Source organism: Saccostrea cucullata, unplaced genomic scaffold (assembly GCF_032062105.1).
Source record: "Saccostrea cucullata isolate Sc308-1 unplaced genomic scaffold, CSIRO_AGI_Scuc_v1 ctg283, whole genome shotgun sequence".
NCBI classification, from domain to species: Eukaryota; Metazoa; Mollusca; class Bivalvia; order Ostreida; family Ostreidae; genus Saccostrea; species Saccostrea cuccullata.
In genome coordinates, this window is record NW_026925137.1 from 92,425 (window position 1) to 110,578 (window position 18,154).

The window sequence follows — 18,154 nt, forward strand, 5'->3', positions numbered from 1 at the left end:
CCTAAAAACAAGAAATAAACGCAAAAAATCTAAGACCACGATAGGAGTACTACATGTCGGCCACGAGTTGCGAGTGTGCAATCGGGTGTAACGAAAGCGAACGGTTTATATACCCGTCTGACAGTGCCTATTTATGAGAAATGTTCAGCTTTAAACAGTGTTCGACCTCAAAGACACAAGTTCCGCATTTTAAATGATATTGTGACCTATGCATTTTTGCGATAATTGAAAAATTCAAACTATTATATTAAATGAAAATAAATGCAGTTTTTGTATTTTGAACCATTAAAATTGTGAGGGTGGAAACACCTTAAGGACAGATGATAAAAAATAAAAATGGATGCCTGGATTGGTATATATTTTTTTTTACCTACTTTCATTGCAAATGATGCAAATAATAAATTTCTAGAATATAAAGAAATTTTAAACCTTCTGCAGTGCTCTGTGATGTTCAAAATTTTACCCTTGTGAAACCATATCCTTATTATTCTATACAAATATTTTTCACTTCAAATTCCATTTTTGAACAACTTTGAATAAAAATCTAAAATTCTGCAGTGAAACTTGTTCATTTTATTCATTAAAACATGAACCAAGTTGTTATTTTCAAAATTTTTGACAAAAGTTTGTATCATGTGTCCTTAAACTTACAACTGAAATTCCTGATTTTGAATCTTGGACATAGATTATCCGATCACAAAACTTGTGAAAGAAAATAAAGATTTAGATCTAGCCATTAGCATTTAGCACGGAATGATCATGATAGTTTTTTCTCAAATAAACTAAAACATTGGCGTCTGACATACAATAACAGAATAACAATGGTACGAATTATCTAAAACCTGAAGATCCGGTATGGCAGACGACAGCAGAATTGGTTTCGATTTGCAAAACAGAGTTTTAGATTCTGAACACCCATCACTTGTTGATCGCTATTACCAGTCCAAATACATTATAGGTAAACAATATCTTTTGAAAAATTTATTTGCCTTTTCAAGATTGTTCAGCAGGAAAAAGCTGAGAGCACTGTGTTTTGTTTACCTCGAGTAAATTCGAAATGAACACGTTTTTATTGAGATTGAAATTTTATATTTTTTTGAATTCTAAATACGGGGATTTATTTATCCTGATCAGAAGCACAGGTACTTGGGTCTTGGTTTATAAATATGTATAATGTACCTTATTGATATGTAAAAAAAGGTACTTTTTTTACATATCAATAAGGTACATTATACCAGGGTTGGAAATTTACTGAAAATTGCAGCCAGCCACAGGGCTGGCTACTTTTAAAAGTTACCAGTCCTGCTCGAAATCTACCAGTCCTGATAAAAATGCTCATCATTATGAATTTACTATAAATAAAGCTTATATTTACATTTGTAACACAGGACTTACAGCCCCTTGGAATTTTTCACATTTTACACAACATTTGAAACCATATCTGATCATAAACCAGGGGATGCATATTTTAATAAATTTTTTGCACAACTAACATAATTTTGTTTTCTTCAAAATTCGTTTTCAATTTTAAATTCTTTTTCTAAAAAAAAAATGATGCACTTAAATATGTCTCTGACTTAACTGCATGCTGATTGAACTACTTATGATTATTAGATGTATAATTTCTTAGACGATTAAAAACTCGACAATTAAATAGTTAAAATATGTTTGTATTCACAGTACAGCATGAATAAATTATTTAACAATAAAAAGATCTAAAATCATTTCACACAATCATCTTTGGCAAGACATCGATAGCTGCCCAGCCGTTTTGCATAAGTAACCATGGACTTTTTCATACACCCGAGTGTAAAATCTAGAGGATTTCCCACAGAGTATTCGATGCAGTGGCAAAACAGGTGCCCTGCAGTTTCACTTAATTCAGCAGTAATAAAACCAGACAGGTTTATAAATTAGTGAGATACACCACATAGTCTGTAGATTTTTGTTTTTAAAGTAAATATAGAAATTCTCGGTATAAATTTAAGATCTGGCTATTAAAATTAGCCCGACCACCAGGCTGTCAACTGCAGTTTTGTACCCGTCCGCCTGAGAAACAGACCGTCTCGGGCGGTCGGGCGGGCTGTATTTTCCAACCCTGTTTATATATACATATGTAACGGGAGAGGAGAAAATGCAGCGGACCAGACCGGGATTCGAACCCGGGCCCCCTGAAACTCCGGTCAGGTGCTCTACCAACTGATTTATCTGGCCACCGGCGATCGAATCCTGCTGACCACCACATTCCTCCCTCCTTAAAGGTCTTTGGCCCCCAAAACCCCAACCCAGGCTAATCCCTGCCAGGTCTTTCACCTGTCAGTTCCAGGGCATTGCACGGCACCAAATGTAATGGGAGAGGAGAAATGCAGCGGACCAGGCCGGGATTCGAACCCGGGCCCCCTGAAATTCCGGTCAGGTGCTCTACCAACTGAGCTATCTGGCCACCGGCGATCGAACCCGGCTGACCGCCACACATATTTATAAACCAAGACCCAAGTACCTGTGATCAGAAGGTGAAAAGTACATTTAGATAGAAATAGTTCCCTGGTACATGTATTTTCTATCTTCATGAAATATGTGGAGAAAACGAACAGTATTGGACATAATTTTTAATAATAATATTTTTATAGCATTTTTGCTCAACTTCCAAGTTTAATTTGTGTTCATGTAAATCAATGACTTTTTTATTTCTTAGATTCATAATGTGGTTATGAACAAAAACTTATTTGTCAATCTCCTTTCCAACTTTTTTTTATATTAATTCTGATTGGCATGTGCTCTTGAAATGTGAGATTTGGCTGTTTGAGTTTTTCCAAAATATTTCAAAAAAACCTAGCTGTATATCTGTAGCGTTATAGTTTTATGTATTTGTCTTTGACCATAACGCTACAGATCCTGTAATGTAAAACTGGTGCAATTTACGGCACAATATTTTTGCACACTTTTGGGGAGAATTTCTCCACTTTCCAGCATTGGTCAATTAACAACCTTTCACCCCTAATTCTAAGCACATTATTTAACTAATCTGTATATTTTATCCATCTCTTAACCCTTTACAGTCGTCTCTATGAGTGATATACTCGCTTGATTAAAATTATTTGTTACATTTTTGAAAATTCACTTCAAGAAAGTTTATTGTCTGTTGAGACTATTATAAATTATTGGGAGGTGGATGAAATATACATATTATATATATAATATACATACAAAATGTGTCTAGAACTAGGAGACTTATTGTTCACAGAACAATAAGAGGTTTTTCCACCTTCTTTGAATTTTAAATCTGTTTTATATCTGACTCCTTAAAATTAAATTCCATAAAAAAGAAACCAAAATTGTCATAAAGGATAGAAAAAATGAAAATTTAAAAAAAAATTGAAATGACCTTAACCTTTGACCTTGAGGAAATGTTCAAGGTCAAAGGTCAAGGGTCACAATGCAATTGACCCCATGCTTCTATGACTTATACTTTTCAAGTTATAAGGTTTAATAATAAGTGTAAAGAAGTTAAAGGGCAATAACTCATATAAGGGGTCATCAGACCCTTTCGCACTTTGACAGTGAAGTTAGGCCTAAAGACCATTAAGACATTAGTGAAGGTTTGGTGTCTCTACGGTCTTTGGTTTCGGAGGAGTAGCGATAACAAGGTTTTTCACATAAGGGGCAATAACTTTTAATTGGGTTAATCTTAGGGGACAAGAATGATATATTTGAAATAGTTTTAAGAGTACATATTAATGGTGCAAAGACATTAAGTATATGTTTAAAAACAAAAGAGATATAAAAAGAGCTTAATTTCTCAGTTTCGGAATGACCTTGAACTTTGACCTTTACATAGATTTTAAGGTCAAAGGTCAATGAATCTTATGCAGTTGGTCCCATGTCTCTACGACTTCTGGTTATGAAAATTTTAAATTTTTCCTAAAATTCATAAGTCTCAGGGGCAATAACTTATTGAAGGGGTCAAAGAATGCTTTCGCAATGGATAGATTGAAGAGTCTCCTAAATAAGTCAAAGACATTCTTGAAGGTTTCATACCTCTATGGCTTACGGTTTCTAAGGAGTAGCTATAACAAGCATTTCTTGCGAAAGGGGTTGTAACTCCAAAAGGGATCAAGGTTAATTTACGCAGGGTCAACCACAATAATCTTTTACAAAGTACATTCTTATGGACTATAAATCTTTTTGATATATCTTGAAACTCAAAATCACACGGCGGAAAAATAAGAAGAATAAGAAACAGAAGAATACCAATAGGTCTTTCCACAGAAAGGTGGAAAGACCTAATTAGGGAGTGAAAGGTCGTTAATTGACCAATGCTGGAAAGTGGAGAAATTCTCCCCAAAAGTGTGCAAAAAATATTGCGCCGTAAATTGCACCTTTTTTGCATTACAGGATCTGTTGCGTTATGGTTAAAGACAAATATATATAAAACCATAAAGCTACAGATCTGCAACTACAAAAAACCCAGCTCCAAGCATTCCCTTGAATAATTTTGGAATAAAATTCTGAAAATATTCTGTCAGATGTTAATTTGGCACTTACATTTTTTCTCTCTTTTAGATTCACAGTCATTTTCTCCCTCTTTCAGATTCACAGTCGAGGAAGGATGAAGATTTATGTATATTAACCCACTCCAACAGGTATCTGTCATAGCTAGATTTCTTAATTTCAATAATACATTTATGATTTATGAAAAAATTGATTTCTTTTGCTGATTTTCTTCCTTGCTTTATAAAATATAATTTGTAGGGATGTCAATGAATATACAAGTACTCGACTATTGATGTTTGCACAAAATTTCATAATTAAAATTCATTCCAAGCTCTCGCTCTCTCTTTGTTTTTATAAGAGACACCCTTTAGTTGTTTACCTGTCAAAGATCATGCATTGACGGACACATATAGAAATTGGCTTCAATTCTGGGGTACTTGTACTACCGTTAAGTAAAAAAGGACAATTACGAGTGTTTGATATCCTGCATTTAGATAAAATGTGCACCTAAGATATTTATTTTGAAATTAAATATACATATTGATGTACAGTTTTTATTGTACTACGTACATGTTTACAATTCAGAAATTCGTTTTATAATGGTGATAGCATAGGTTAAGTATTGTAAACTAGTCTGTAAAAGTCAAACATTGAAAATGTATGAAAAAATAATTAAAATTAAATGAATATTCGACTATCGTTCGTCAGAAACATCCGACTATTCGACTAAGCTGTGTGAGTAAAATTGACATCCCTAATATTTTGAGTTATGTGACAGAATTTGTATAGTGACGGTATGAATAATTTTGATTTCTGTGACAGAATCTGTATAGTGACAGTATCAGAGTGGCACCCAATCATCAGGGAGGGGAAGACGGTATCAAAAATTAATTTTGAGGTGGATGGAATGAACCGACTGGACAATAAGATATCAGGAAAGGGGAAAAGAGTATGTCATTTCACTGTGTGCATGCATAATTCTTTACTTATTTTTTTTTTTTTTTTACATTTTTTATTCGAGGAAACTATCACTTTGCTACATACTGCTTGCAAAATATTAATTTCTCTTACATTATAAGTATTGCATGCATGATTCTTTACTTTTTTTTTTTTTTTTTTTACATTTTTTATTCGAGGAAACTATCACTTTGCTACATACTGCTTGCGAAATATTAATTTCTCTTACATTATAAGTATTGCATGCATAATTCTTTACTTTTTTTTTTTTTTTTTTTTTTTTTTTACATTTTTTATTCAAGGAAACTATCATTTTGCTACACACTGCTTGTAAAATATTAATTTAATTCTCTTACATTAGTATTCCTAGAGGTTGCATATTGTATAGAGCAGTGACCACAATTCATGAAAATTTTGTCTCAACAGTACAGATGGAGTTGTCTATCATGAAAATTTAGTTATCGACAGTAGTTGATATCAAATGTTGGAAGACAGTTTTGCTTTGTAACAATGTACATTGTAATTCATTATACCATTCAGTTTATAATATATTTTCAGGGGCGTAGCTTCCATTGTAGCAATGAGGCAACTGCCTCACTAGATTTTTAGCAACATTCCCCTTCCTATTATTAATTAATAATACATTGCAGAAAATATCTAATATGGTGTATATTTCTTAAATCTTAAATAAATCTATAAGTTATTGTACTGGTTCTGGGTCAAAATTCATGAACTCTATCAGGCTCTATAGTTCTTAAACCTATAAGTATTTTTTTGGTAAAATATATATTGACCACAAGAACAAGGGTCAGACAAAGTTGACAAACGAGGAAAATGGAAAAATGAAAGTCTAGAATCGGCGTCAAGTATTTCACAAACCCTGTATAGTATTGAATAATTTTATTATCTTTCCAATGAAGGATATGGAGATTACGAACAGTATTCAATATCAAAATCCATAAAACAATACAAAATAGAAGCAAAGCAAACACAGATCTCCAAAATTATGCCAAATTCAATTATATTTAAAAATTTCAAAAATAAATAAATGTGTAATTTTTTTCTTAAAAAATGTGTTAGAAGTTTGAATAAACATTTTTATTTACTCTATTAAATACTTTGAAATACAGTATGTACATGTAGTATCATATGAATGCCACCAGGGCTTTGCCCTGGTCCTGCTGGGGCCTCCGGACGCCCCCCCCCCCCCAATAGTTTTGCTTCACTAGAAGTTTAGGTCAAGCTACGTATGCCCTGATTTTTTAAATCATGGGAATTGAAAATCATTTTCCTGTAAGCATTAATAATTTATGTGTTTTTTCTATATAAGTGTGTTTCACTGTATTAGCCAGGGTACAAATAATCTAAACTAACTCCTAAAGAAAATTGATATAAATTTAGTCACCTACATATATTACTAAAAAGAAAAGGAATTAAATTTATTTACCAAATGAACACTTGAGAATATTACCAGGATTAAATGTGTGATCTGCTCATGTAAATTGCTCATCAGAACAGGATTATGTTATTAGATTGGAGTAGACTGAAATCATTATAATTTTGAGGGGTTGCATCGTTGGAAACCCACGGCCAATCTTTCATATGCTTATTGAAAATGAAAAAGCTAAGTGAGATTGGCCGTGGGTTTCCAATGATGGGGGGTGGTGGTGTTGATGTTAGTGTATATTCAGATGTATTGGTGAAAAAAAGATCTGTATTGACAAATTAATTGACCATATGAATGTAAGAGTGACCCCTAAAATCAATGAACATTGTTCTTTTAATTCCACAGTAATATTGTTTGAAATGTAATTTCAGGGAGCGCAACTCTTGACGCCTTCCTCGGCTCTCTGTGAAGTGTCTTGCACTGATGAATCTAGGTATACAATTACCTGTGGTGTAAGGGCACAGCTTATTGAAGCCAATGAAAATCTAGTCAAGGCACCTCAGTTATTGACACAAAAGGTACACATTTTATACCCATTTAATATGGTAACAGTTTTACTTTTTAACATATATTTTTTTAATTGACCAAACTTAGTACAAAGCATCCTTGGGTAAAGGGGAATTTAAATTGTTAAAAGGGGACATATCCCCTCGACAAGAGATAATCAAGAAAAGAAGTTGGGTCATTAAAAAATATTTTCTTATGTTAGTGTAGATTCAATCATGAATTGGGGAATCAAAGTTTTATATAGAAATATATAAAAATTTTATTTCAAGAACCAGTTATTGAAGCATCCTGGTATAGTGTAGATTCTAAATTTTACATAGAAATATATAGGGAACCACTTAGGCCAGAAAAGCTGAAACTTATGTGGAAGCATCCTGGTATAGTTATTGACACATCACAATGGGAATCAAAGTTTTACATAGAAATATATAGGAAAAATCTTTGAAAATCTTCTTCTCAAGAACCACTGGGCCAAAAGCTGAAACTTTGGAAAGATTTGGTATAATATAGATTTAAATTGTTCAAATCATGAGGAAAAATGGGAATCAAAGTTTTATATAGAAATATATAGGTTGTGAACCACTTGAAACTTATGAAGCAAATAAAGTTAATAACTGGGGCCACAATGGGGAATCAAAGTTTTATATAGAAATATTTTGGAAAAATCTTTGAAAATCTTTTCAAGAACGACTGGGCCAGAAAAAGTGAAGCTTATGTGGAAGCATTCTGGGGTAGTGTAAATTCTAAATTGTAGGAATCATGACCCCCGGGGGAAGGGCGGGGCCACAATGGGGAATCAAAGTTTTACATAGAAATATATAGGAAAAATCTTTGAAAATCTTCTTCTCGGGAACCACTGGGCCAAAAAAGCTGAAACATATGTGCCCATGGAAGGATCATGGGGTAGTGTAGATTTCAAAATATCTAAATTATAATCAGTGGGGTAGGGTGGGGATGCATTATGTATAACATGGGGGAAATCTGGTAAAGAACAGAATGGTCAAAGCTTCTCAGATGAGCGATGTGGCCCATGGGCCTCTTGTTTTAATTGATGAGGGCTTAAAGGTGCATAGACACAGATTTGAAGTTAATAATTTCTGTATGTTATCAAGAATTGTATTAAAAATCTTATTTCATCTAAAAGTTATTGAAACGTGAAATTTTTGGATGAGATTGATTGACACATCCTTGCACTTTCACAAATTTTAATTGTATTCTTAATACTTAGGAAAAATGGCAATCTTGTTGTGCATTAATGAAAAATAGTTAAACTGTAATTCAGAAAATTCAGAGTAAAAATGTTCGAATGGAAAATATGCACTGTTCCCAACATAGTATTACTTGTTCTGATTCCACCACAGTGAAGAATATCCTCTTGTTATGTTTCCATCACAATATCCTCTTGTCCTATTTCCACAACAGTATCCTCTTGTCTTTTTTCTACCGCAGTATTCTCTCTTCCTGTTTCCACCACAATCTTCTCTTATGTTTCCACTACAACATCCACTCGTCCTATTTCCAACACAGTATTACTTGTCCTGTTTCCACCACAGTATCCTTTTGTCCTGTTTTCACCACAATATCCTTTTGTCCCATTTCCACCACAGTAGTATTCTATTGTTCTGTTTCCACCACAATATCCTCATGCCCTGTTTCCACCACAATATCCTCTTGTCCTATTTCCTCCACAGTATCTTCTTTTTCAGTTTCTACCACAATATCCTCTTGTTCTGTTTACACCACAGTATCCTCTTGTTCTGTTTCCACCACAATATCCTCTTGTCCTATTTCCTCCACAGTATCTTCTTGTCCTGTTTCCACCACAATATCCTCTTGCCCTGTTTCCACCATAGTATCCCCTTTTCCTGTTTCCTCCACAGTATCTTCTTGTCCTGTTTCCACCACAATATCCCCTTGTTCTGTTTTCACTGCAATATCCTCTTGTTATGTTTCCAACACAATATCCTCTTGTCCTGTTTCTACCGCAGTACTATTCTATTGTCTTGTTTCCACCAAAATATTCTCTTGTCATGTTTCCACCACAGTAGTATTCTATTGTCCTGTTTCCACCACAGTAATGAGTTTCCTCTTGTACAGGTTCCATCACAAAATCCTTTTGTCCTGTTTCCACCACAGTATCCTTTTGTTCTGCTTCCTCCACAGTATCCAGTTGTTCTGTTTCCACCACAATATATCCTTCCACCACAATATATCCTTTTGTCCTGTTTCCACCACAATATCATCTTCTGATGTTTTCACCAAAATATCTTCTTGTTCTGCATCCACCACAATATCTTTCTGTCCCCTTTTTACATCCTTTTGTCCTGTTTCACCACAATATCCTCTTGTTATGATTCCACGTCAGTATCGTCTTGTTATGTTTACAACACAGTCTTCATGTACTGTTTTCACTACATCCTCTTGTCACTACAATATTTCCTTGTCTAGTTTCCACCACGAGATCATTTTTTCCTGTTTCAATGCAACTAATGGTATATGTCAGTTATGTGTCTACTGTTATCTTAAAATTAATTTTTCTGATGTTATTTCAGATTTGATTCTTTTCTAACTTGAACTTATAGTGTCATATCATAAAGTCAGCATTTCATTAGTTCTATGGTTGATACAATGACTTTGTTAGCAAATGCAATATAATATTTTGTCATATGCTGACTGACTTTTTTTTTCAAACTAATTGTTTGGCCATTATTACCCACTGGGTTGTTTTTGGATTTTTTCCGTTTTCCCCCGAACATGACAAGGAGCACTCGGTGGGTTTGACCATTCTGCAGGGAATGCTCACTCCTGTATGGCACCTGATTCTACATCGGAGGTGTATGAGGTCCGTGTTTGGTCCGCTCTTATTTGTAATGTTTTATGGACTTTTGAGCTCGAATACTGTTCGTTATCTCTACATATTTCATCGGAGTAGCAATGTTAAATATAAATAAGAATGACTTTGTTTTTGAGACAAAGACCTTCAAAGGCCAACCTTTTTCTTGAGATGTAGTCTGGCAGTAAAAAAAAAGATTCCCCATTGAAATACTATCTAGAGTGTTTCTGCTATTTGTAACACCACTATGAAGACTTAGTTTTGTGTGTAATGTATTTTGTCAATTATGTAGCGAATTATTTGTTTGAAAGAATTCCAGATAGTTTAGAATGACAGCTTGCTTGCTAATTTGAGGATTGATTATTTATTTTTGAGAACACAACTTCAGGTTCTCTTAATTTTATCACTTAAAGCCGAGAGGGAATAATTAGTATCTCTCACGATTTTGTTGAAAATCCAAAAAAAGCCACATTTAATCCGAGTATTGTATATAACTTTACAATTCATATTTGAGAGATGTATTAAATGCTAGAAATTATATCAAGATTTGTTAAGTATGGAAATGATACATTAACAGAGTAAAGGGAATATATAGGGTTCACAACTTACACATAATACTAGTAGGCAATATTTCACTTATCTTTGTTATATATTACATGTATAATTAAAGTCGGCATTATTATTAGGGCTGCGTTAGATGAAGATGACGAAGTTGTTTGTTCACTATCCGTATGCCAGTTGAGTAAATAACGAAACAATCTTTTTGTTCGTCTGAAAGTACGAGTTTATCTGTGCATGATAAAATCTTTGAAAAGAGTTCCAAAGTATTCCTTGCAAGTAATTGTTAAATTTAGAAACCTTAATAAAGCGATGCTAATTGCCCATGTAAACAACCAAGTGCTGCCAAATTTGATTTGGGGGAAGAAAATAACCGATCCTTCTTCTGTTTGACTGCATTGTCATTTAGTTGTATTATGAGGAGTTAAGTAAAAACATCTTTGACATAACAGATATAGACCTTAAACTCAAGCAGCGCTTCGCACATTTCAAGAACATCGATAAGTGGCATTTGTGTCAAGTGCCTTGGCTGAATTTTTGACAAGACTGTTGGAGACCCCATGAGTGTCAAAAATCATTAAAGCATTCCCTTTCGTCTTTCTATGGTTTCTAAAATTAATCATAACATGTTAATGATGCACGGTGCCGTAAAATAGGTATTTTAATCCAAAGTTATTGTTGAAGTTTTTTGTACCATGGGTAAATGGCCATTTCATCCCTTCATTAAAGAAACATAAATTTGAAATTCGTGATCTATTTTCGTGATAAAGTCGGTAATAAACTAGCAAAACGAAGAACATCATAGGATATGTATTTTATGATAAATCAATACAAAAATAAGATTGAGAAAAAAGTGAACATGGTGAACGATTGCGAAGTCAACATGGCAATCTCAATTCGAGGGAGAAAAATATATTTAGACACTGCATTGGATAATTTTGGACAGAATTGTCAAAAACCAATATTAAAATGCTTTTATACCATTTTAATAATTCAAAAATAATCTATCGGTGTACTAGTTTTTGACCCCTTCAAAACTGATTAAAGAAGAAATTTTAAAAAATTGTATTTATTTAAAAAGTTGACTTGAGTAATTCCCGAATAGCTCCCTTTACATCTGGAATATGCTTTATACATATATGAATGCAGAGCGACTGAATATCAGGAGACTTATGTAATAAAAGTTATTTCTGTCGATGTGGCTCCCTCGCATTTGTTTCAGGCTTTCATTAGTAATTACACTGATGTATGGGTTTCCAATGTGAATCTTATCTTGCACATTTCATTTCACCACTTGTAAAGAAAACCTTTTAGATGTTCTGGATAAAGAAACGTAATTAATTCTTTAACAATAGTGTTATACATTGGATTTCACTGAGAAATCGCATTGGAATTTTGTATTGGCTCTTTGCACTTTACAACTATGCTCGAATTTTATACATGGTTATAAAAACCTTCAATCTGTCTTCCTATCAGTTTTATCACGAGGCGAAAGAAATTATCCTAAAACACCTGCTTTCTATAGGGCGTATCGAATAACGAGCAAGCTTGGCTTTCCTCACAAACACTGATTATTTACTGATATATATTTATCCATTATTTACTGATATATTTACCGAATTTGATTGATGGTTTGGTAGTGTCAAGTATGTATTGATGTTTTCTTTGTTGTTTTGTATGTAAAACATAAAAGATTAGTTGGAATTGGAAACTTATTGACTTTATTTTTTTCACTTTGTGTGTATGCACCAAATAATAGCGGTTTCTTTTGCCTTATTAAAATATGGTGGAACCTTTTTTATGGATCGGACAGCATTAATATGATTTGGCACTACTTAATACTGGTTCATCTTCTTTAGATATCTCTTCAGTTCGTTTTAATTTTACAGCACCAACATATGTAGAAATATATTAATAACAAAATAATCAAAATTAATTTTCTTGTTTTTGGCACTTTTCAGTCAAAGATGCATAGCTAGCGATTAAAAGTTAAGGGAGCAAAATACTATCAAACTTAGAAGCCTGGTAAAAGTTACGCAAGTTAGTTTATATACTGCTGGTATACAGGGTTATTTTCGCCCACTATATTTTCGCACCTTTCACACTTGCAAACAATTTTGCCTAAATTCGCCTGATCACATTTTTAAGAAATTATTAAAAATGTATTTAAAAAAAAAAAAATCGCCCTGTTTTTCAATTTGCCCTACCAAGGCAATAAGAAAACAAAAAATTAAAGGGGCGAAAATTTCCCTATGTACAATATTATATTTATGTTAATATTATTTTTTGTTTGTTATTTTAGCCACAAACAGAAGGATATATAGCCATTGTTCTCCCAAAATTAGGAGATTTTGAATCTGCAACAAAGAATTTATTGTCCAGGGAGGAGTATAAGAAAATACGTTTCTCAGGAACCTTAAGTAATGCAACCTGAAGGAAAACTAAAGACAATTTCAGTGCAATTTCTTTTAATTTTTTTACAGTGTGATAACATTAAAAAGTTTCACAAACTGTGTTATTTGTTTTTATTGAAATGTAGGGTTTCATATCAGACCTGATCTGAATGGTTGACACAGTTTTCGTCCAAGGTAAGTGTATTTGATAGTTTGCTAATGTTTGTTGTTTAATGAGGTCTGTTGACACTAACCAGTTTGTTTTTTCAATCATTCAAAACCAAGCGAATATAGTGCGAAAAATTTTTGCTATCATACACTCCTTAAAAGTTTGCATTTCAAGAAATTGCACCATTGTTATAATGACCTACCAAACGTTTGGTCGTTATTTGATCGACATATGCTACAAACATATCTTAAGACAATTGTTTTACAACTTGGACTACGTATTTACTTGAAATACATAGGAGTTGACGAAGTTGATGAGTATAGTTAATTCGTATAGGCACTTGATCCCACCCTTTGGTGTGTCAAGGGGTATGCATTGTTGTCCTCTTCATGAAGGCTTTGTTTACAGGATTTTTGTGAAAGATTATTTTCCTATCTTCGCCCTTTTTATAATGACAAAATATTATGCTTTGTTTTTTTTCCGTTGTCATATTTAAGCAAGATAATGTTTAACTTCATCAGAGAGATAATTGTTTTAAAATTCTGGTATTGTTTTTGTGGCAAAACTTATGTATGATCAAATGCATCAGAATCGGTCATGCTGTAGTAATCCCCACAGTCTTAGTAATCTATAATCGATTACTAATAATCATAATAATACATATACATTAATCGATTAAAGCTAAAATTTTCAGTGTAATCAAAACGATTTAACAAATACCTTCGGTTACGTTTAATCAAGGTAGATATTCGGGATTATGATGTGTAGAGAAAAAAAAGTTTACCATGAACACATGAGTAGGAAATGTGAACTAAGAATGTTTATTCTTTTACTCCATTCCATTATGATGTTGTTTGGCGATTATGAGATTTTATGATCATTTCATTACTTGTTCATTGCTTGGTTTTGAATTGTCTCCATGATTTCTGTTCTTTTTCTTTTGGGGTTATACTATAATCTTTTCATTCATTCGTTAGTTATATTTCTCATGCATTATAATTGCTGTTATAAATGAAATCAATACATAACTTATTTGTGTTATTCTTCGCCTTCTTTTTATACCAAAATACTTTATTATTTTTTTCATCTTAAGCAGTCTAGTAAACTCTTGAACTTTGGAGGTTTAAAGTCAGGGCAAGGCTTTTATTTCAACCTTCATCTAAATGATGACCTTGCATTATAGACTGCATGGGTTTCCTTGCTGATATTTTTAAAGAAAAGTTTGGTTCATCATTATGGTTTCAGACACATACATTTTTTTCTATTGCTTTCAGATATAATTTATAAAATACAAGATATAGGTACGCTTTAGAAATTTGAACGCAAAAAAACAAACAAACAAAAAAACCCCGCATATACCCCACCCCCAAATGCTTAGGAAAAATGGAATATCTGTTGAATATATTAATGTATGTAAAAAATGTCAAATGAACTAAATGGTGTGAAATATCAGATGACACGCGAAGTTTACTGAAAAGGATAAATTCTACCCCCAGGTAAGCAAATAAAAATCTTCTTTAATATGAATACATTCAAATCTCCTACTTGTGAGTGACACGTGCCATAAACTTCAGCAGGTACATCCCCTGCAATGAAGCACCTGTCAAATGCTGCTATATGGATTGATATATAGACAATTAAATAGGGGTCCTCTTTAACTTAAATACTGGATAGTATACTTCAGATATGAAGTATAATCACTCAGTGGCCTTGCATTTAACCATAAAATATTAATTCAATGCAGTACATCAAGTTCGTTCTTCTTCAAAGTTGTTATGCAAGTTTTCGATGGAGAATTTTTTTTTCAGTGGTCATAAAGTACACCTATAGTAATTATTTTCCTGTTTTTTTTCCCTGAATTTTCTTTTTTAAAAAAGGCGTCTATCTTATATTGTTTTCTTAAGGAGAAAAATAGCTTTAAGTATAAAATTTCTGTATAGTATGAGCCGAAGGCTCAAGTGAGCTTTTCTGATCAAAATTTGTCCGTTGTCTGTCGTTGTCGTAGTCGTTGTCGTTGTCGTCGTAAACTTTTCACATTTTCATCTTCTTCTCAAGATTCACTGGGCCAATTTCAATCAAACTTGGCACAAAGTATCCTTGGGTGAAGGGGATTCAAGTTTGTTCAAATGAAGGGCCACACCCTTTTCCAAGGGGAGATAATTATGAATTAGAGAAAAATTAATGGCATTTTTAAAAAATCTTCTTCTCAAGAACCACTGTGTCAGGAAAGATGAAACTCATGTGGAATCATCCCCCGGTAGAGTAGATTCAAGTTTGTTCAAATCATGACCCCCGGGGCTAGGGTGGGGCCAAAATGGCCCACCCCAGTTTTACATAGGAATATATAGGAAAAATCTTAAAAAATCTTCTCAAGAACAACTGGGCCAGGAAAGATGAAACTCATGTGGAATCATCCTCAGGTAGTGCAGATTCAAGTTTGTTCAAATCATGACCCCCGGGGCTAGGATGGGGCCAAAATGGTCGATCCAAGTTTTACATTGGAATATATAGGAAAAATCTTCTTCTCAAGAACCACTGGGCCAGGAAAGATGAAACTCATGTGGAATCATCCTCAGGTAGAGTAGATTCAAGTTTATTCAAATCATGACCCCCGGGGCTAGGATGGGGCCAAAATGGCCGATCAAAGTTTTACATGTACATAGGAATATATAGGAAAAATCTTTAAAAATCTTCTTCTTAAGGACCACTGGGCCAGGAAAGATGAAACTCATGTGAAATCATCCTCAGGTAGTGTAGATTAAAGTTTGTTCAAATCAAGACCCCCAGGGCTAGGGTGGGGCCAATATGGCCGATCAAAGTTTTATATAGGAATATATAGGGAAACCTTTTAAAATCTTCTTTTCAAGTACTTCAAAGCCATGATTAGTGATATTTATATGGAATCATTGTCAGGTAGTGTACATTCTAGTTTGTTCAAATGATGAACCCCTGGGAGGGGTTTAAATTCAAGCCCCCCCCCCCCCCAGTAAACTTTCAGTTCTGATCTGATATGTGCTTTTTCCTAGCCGATGTGCTCAGGTGAGCGGTGTGGCCCCTGGGCCTCTTGTTTGTGTATTGGAATAGGTTTTCGTTACGAAGTAGGTTTAAATTTTTTCAGTTTATATTATTTTCAATTATATGATTATGCACCAGAATGTATTCTGAAAAAAAGATTAGGTTGATCATTGGAATTGAAAAAAAAAAACAGTAAAATTCCATTTTCTTAAAAAAAATGTTCATATATATATGTACATACATTTTAGCTGCCCATTTGTATGTTTGGCTAAATTGCTAATTTTATCATTATTTCTTTTAAAATGTATTTTTCTAATTAGCTTGTCTCAGTTTCATGTTTTAGTATCTGACGTCAATTGAAATTTTTTAGCATCTTTTCTTGACAGCTGAACCAATGTTGCTATGAAACATTTCCTATTAAAGGTTAAAGAAACATCTGAATTTTGTGGTCTACGACAGTCATTAGCTTAAATTTATGGTATTTTCTTAACTCCTTATGAAACCGTTCATACAGTACTTAAGTTCATAACTCCGAAATATAGCTGATATATTGCCGACTCGGCGTAAAACAACAATAATCAATCATTTACTCCTTATGAGCTTTACTCAGTTAAATTGTTGGCATAGCAACATTACGCAATACCCTGTATCAAATCTCTGAAATTTATTATACCGTGATCTCTAGGTTACGGCCCCATTTTGGGGCGAAATAAGACATGTATTGAAAATGCATTAAAATCATCTTTCGTTGTCGTCTTCATTTGCATGACTTAATGAGAAATGAGCCCTCTGAAAAAACATATAATTCATGACCCCAGGTTTCATTCCCTAATTTGGGGTTACTAGTACATGTAGTAGTTTAAATATATATTAAAATTTAAATTGTTAATTTTTGATGCAACACTTTTTGCATGATAGTTTTTTGCATGAATGTTTTTTCTCGATATGAAGAAACCACTTTCCGTCGAGTGCTACGAATAAGATCTTTATTTGGTACTGAAGGCCATTGAACAGTGAGGAATCTCTTTTTTGCCAGACTATTACTGCCCATGGTCCTCGAATTTCCAGTACTGTAAAATCACTAATTTTCGTGGGGGTTTAATTTTCGTTGTTTTCGAGGTATGAGGAGACCAAGGAATTCATGCCCACAACGCAATGTAAAATTTCATATGCACAACTACTAGAAAGTTCTTCTTCCACGAAATCAAATCCCCAGGAACCAACATTTTTTCCTCAAGCCACGAAAATTGGACCTCCCGAAAATATGTGATTTTACAGTATATGGTTTTACCTGAAGCCCCAATCTCCATTTACCGCAGCGGGATACAAATATGCGATGCATGAGGATCAACTCATCATTCGGCAAACCGGTCAGATCAATCTAGTGGTAGAACGTTCGCTTCATGATCGGTAGGCCCGGGTTCAATTCTCGTTCACGGCGCCGCGTCAAACCTTAAACGTAAACAAAGGTAGTGACTGTTCCTTCGCCAAGCGCTCGGCATTAGAAGTGAAAGTTATGGGTCTTTAGGATATGATCTTAAAACATAGAACCCTCACTGCTCAATGGCCTGTGTCAAAGTTATAAATTTGAAGCCCTTCACCGGCATACGAAGTACTTTGGCTCCATTCAAACCTCGGATGTGATAGGTGGAGGAATATCGCTACATTTCTCCGCCGGAAACTGCCTTGTCACTCACTGCTCTTAGAAAAATGGCCTTGTTAATTACAACCAAATGTTAGTATTCTTTGAAAGCAAGAACACAGTGTTGGGCGTGCATCAA

At 33.8% G+C, this 18,154-nt stretch overlaps 1 protein-coding gene across 1 annotated transcript; it reads left to right on the plus strand.

Annotated features, from left to right (window-relative positions):
* Positions 1–849: 849 nt before the first annotated feature.
* On the plus strand, positions 850–13,317 carry LOC134268152 (protein Abitram-like). Its single transcript, XM_062750351.1, has 5 exons — positions 850–958; positions 4,592–4,643; positions 5,317–5,443; positions 7,270–7,416; positions 13,099–13,317. Exons 1-5 carry the CDS (start codon positions 856–858, stop codon positions 13,228–13,230), a joined length of 561 nt encoding a protein of 186 aa, XP_062606335.1. The 5' UTR covers positions 850–855; the 3' UTR covers positions 13,231–13,317.
* Positions 13,318–18,154: the final 4,837 nt, after the last annotated feature.

What these genes read in the sequence shown, in the direction of transcription:
- LOC134268152 (XM_062750351.1), top strand. Translation starts at nt 856, where the DNA reads ATGGCAGACGACAGCAGAATTGGTTTCGATTTGCAAAACAGAGTTTTA. An exon ending in CCAGTCCAAATACATTATAG is followed by an intron (nt 959 to 4,591) that starts GTAAACAATATC and finishes TCCCTCTTTCAG; the next exon opens with ATTCACAGTCGAGGAAGGAT. An exon ending in CTCAGTTATTGACACAAAAG is followed by an intron (nt 7,417 to 13,098) that starts GTACACATTTTA and finishes TTGTTATTTTAG; the next exon opens with CCACAAACAGAAGGATATAT.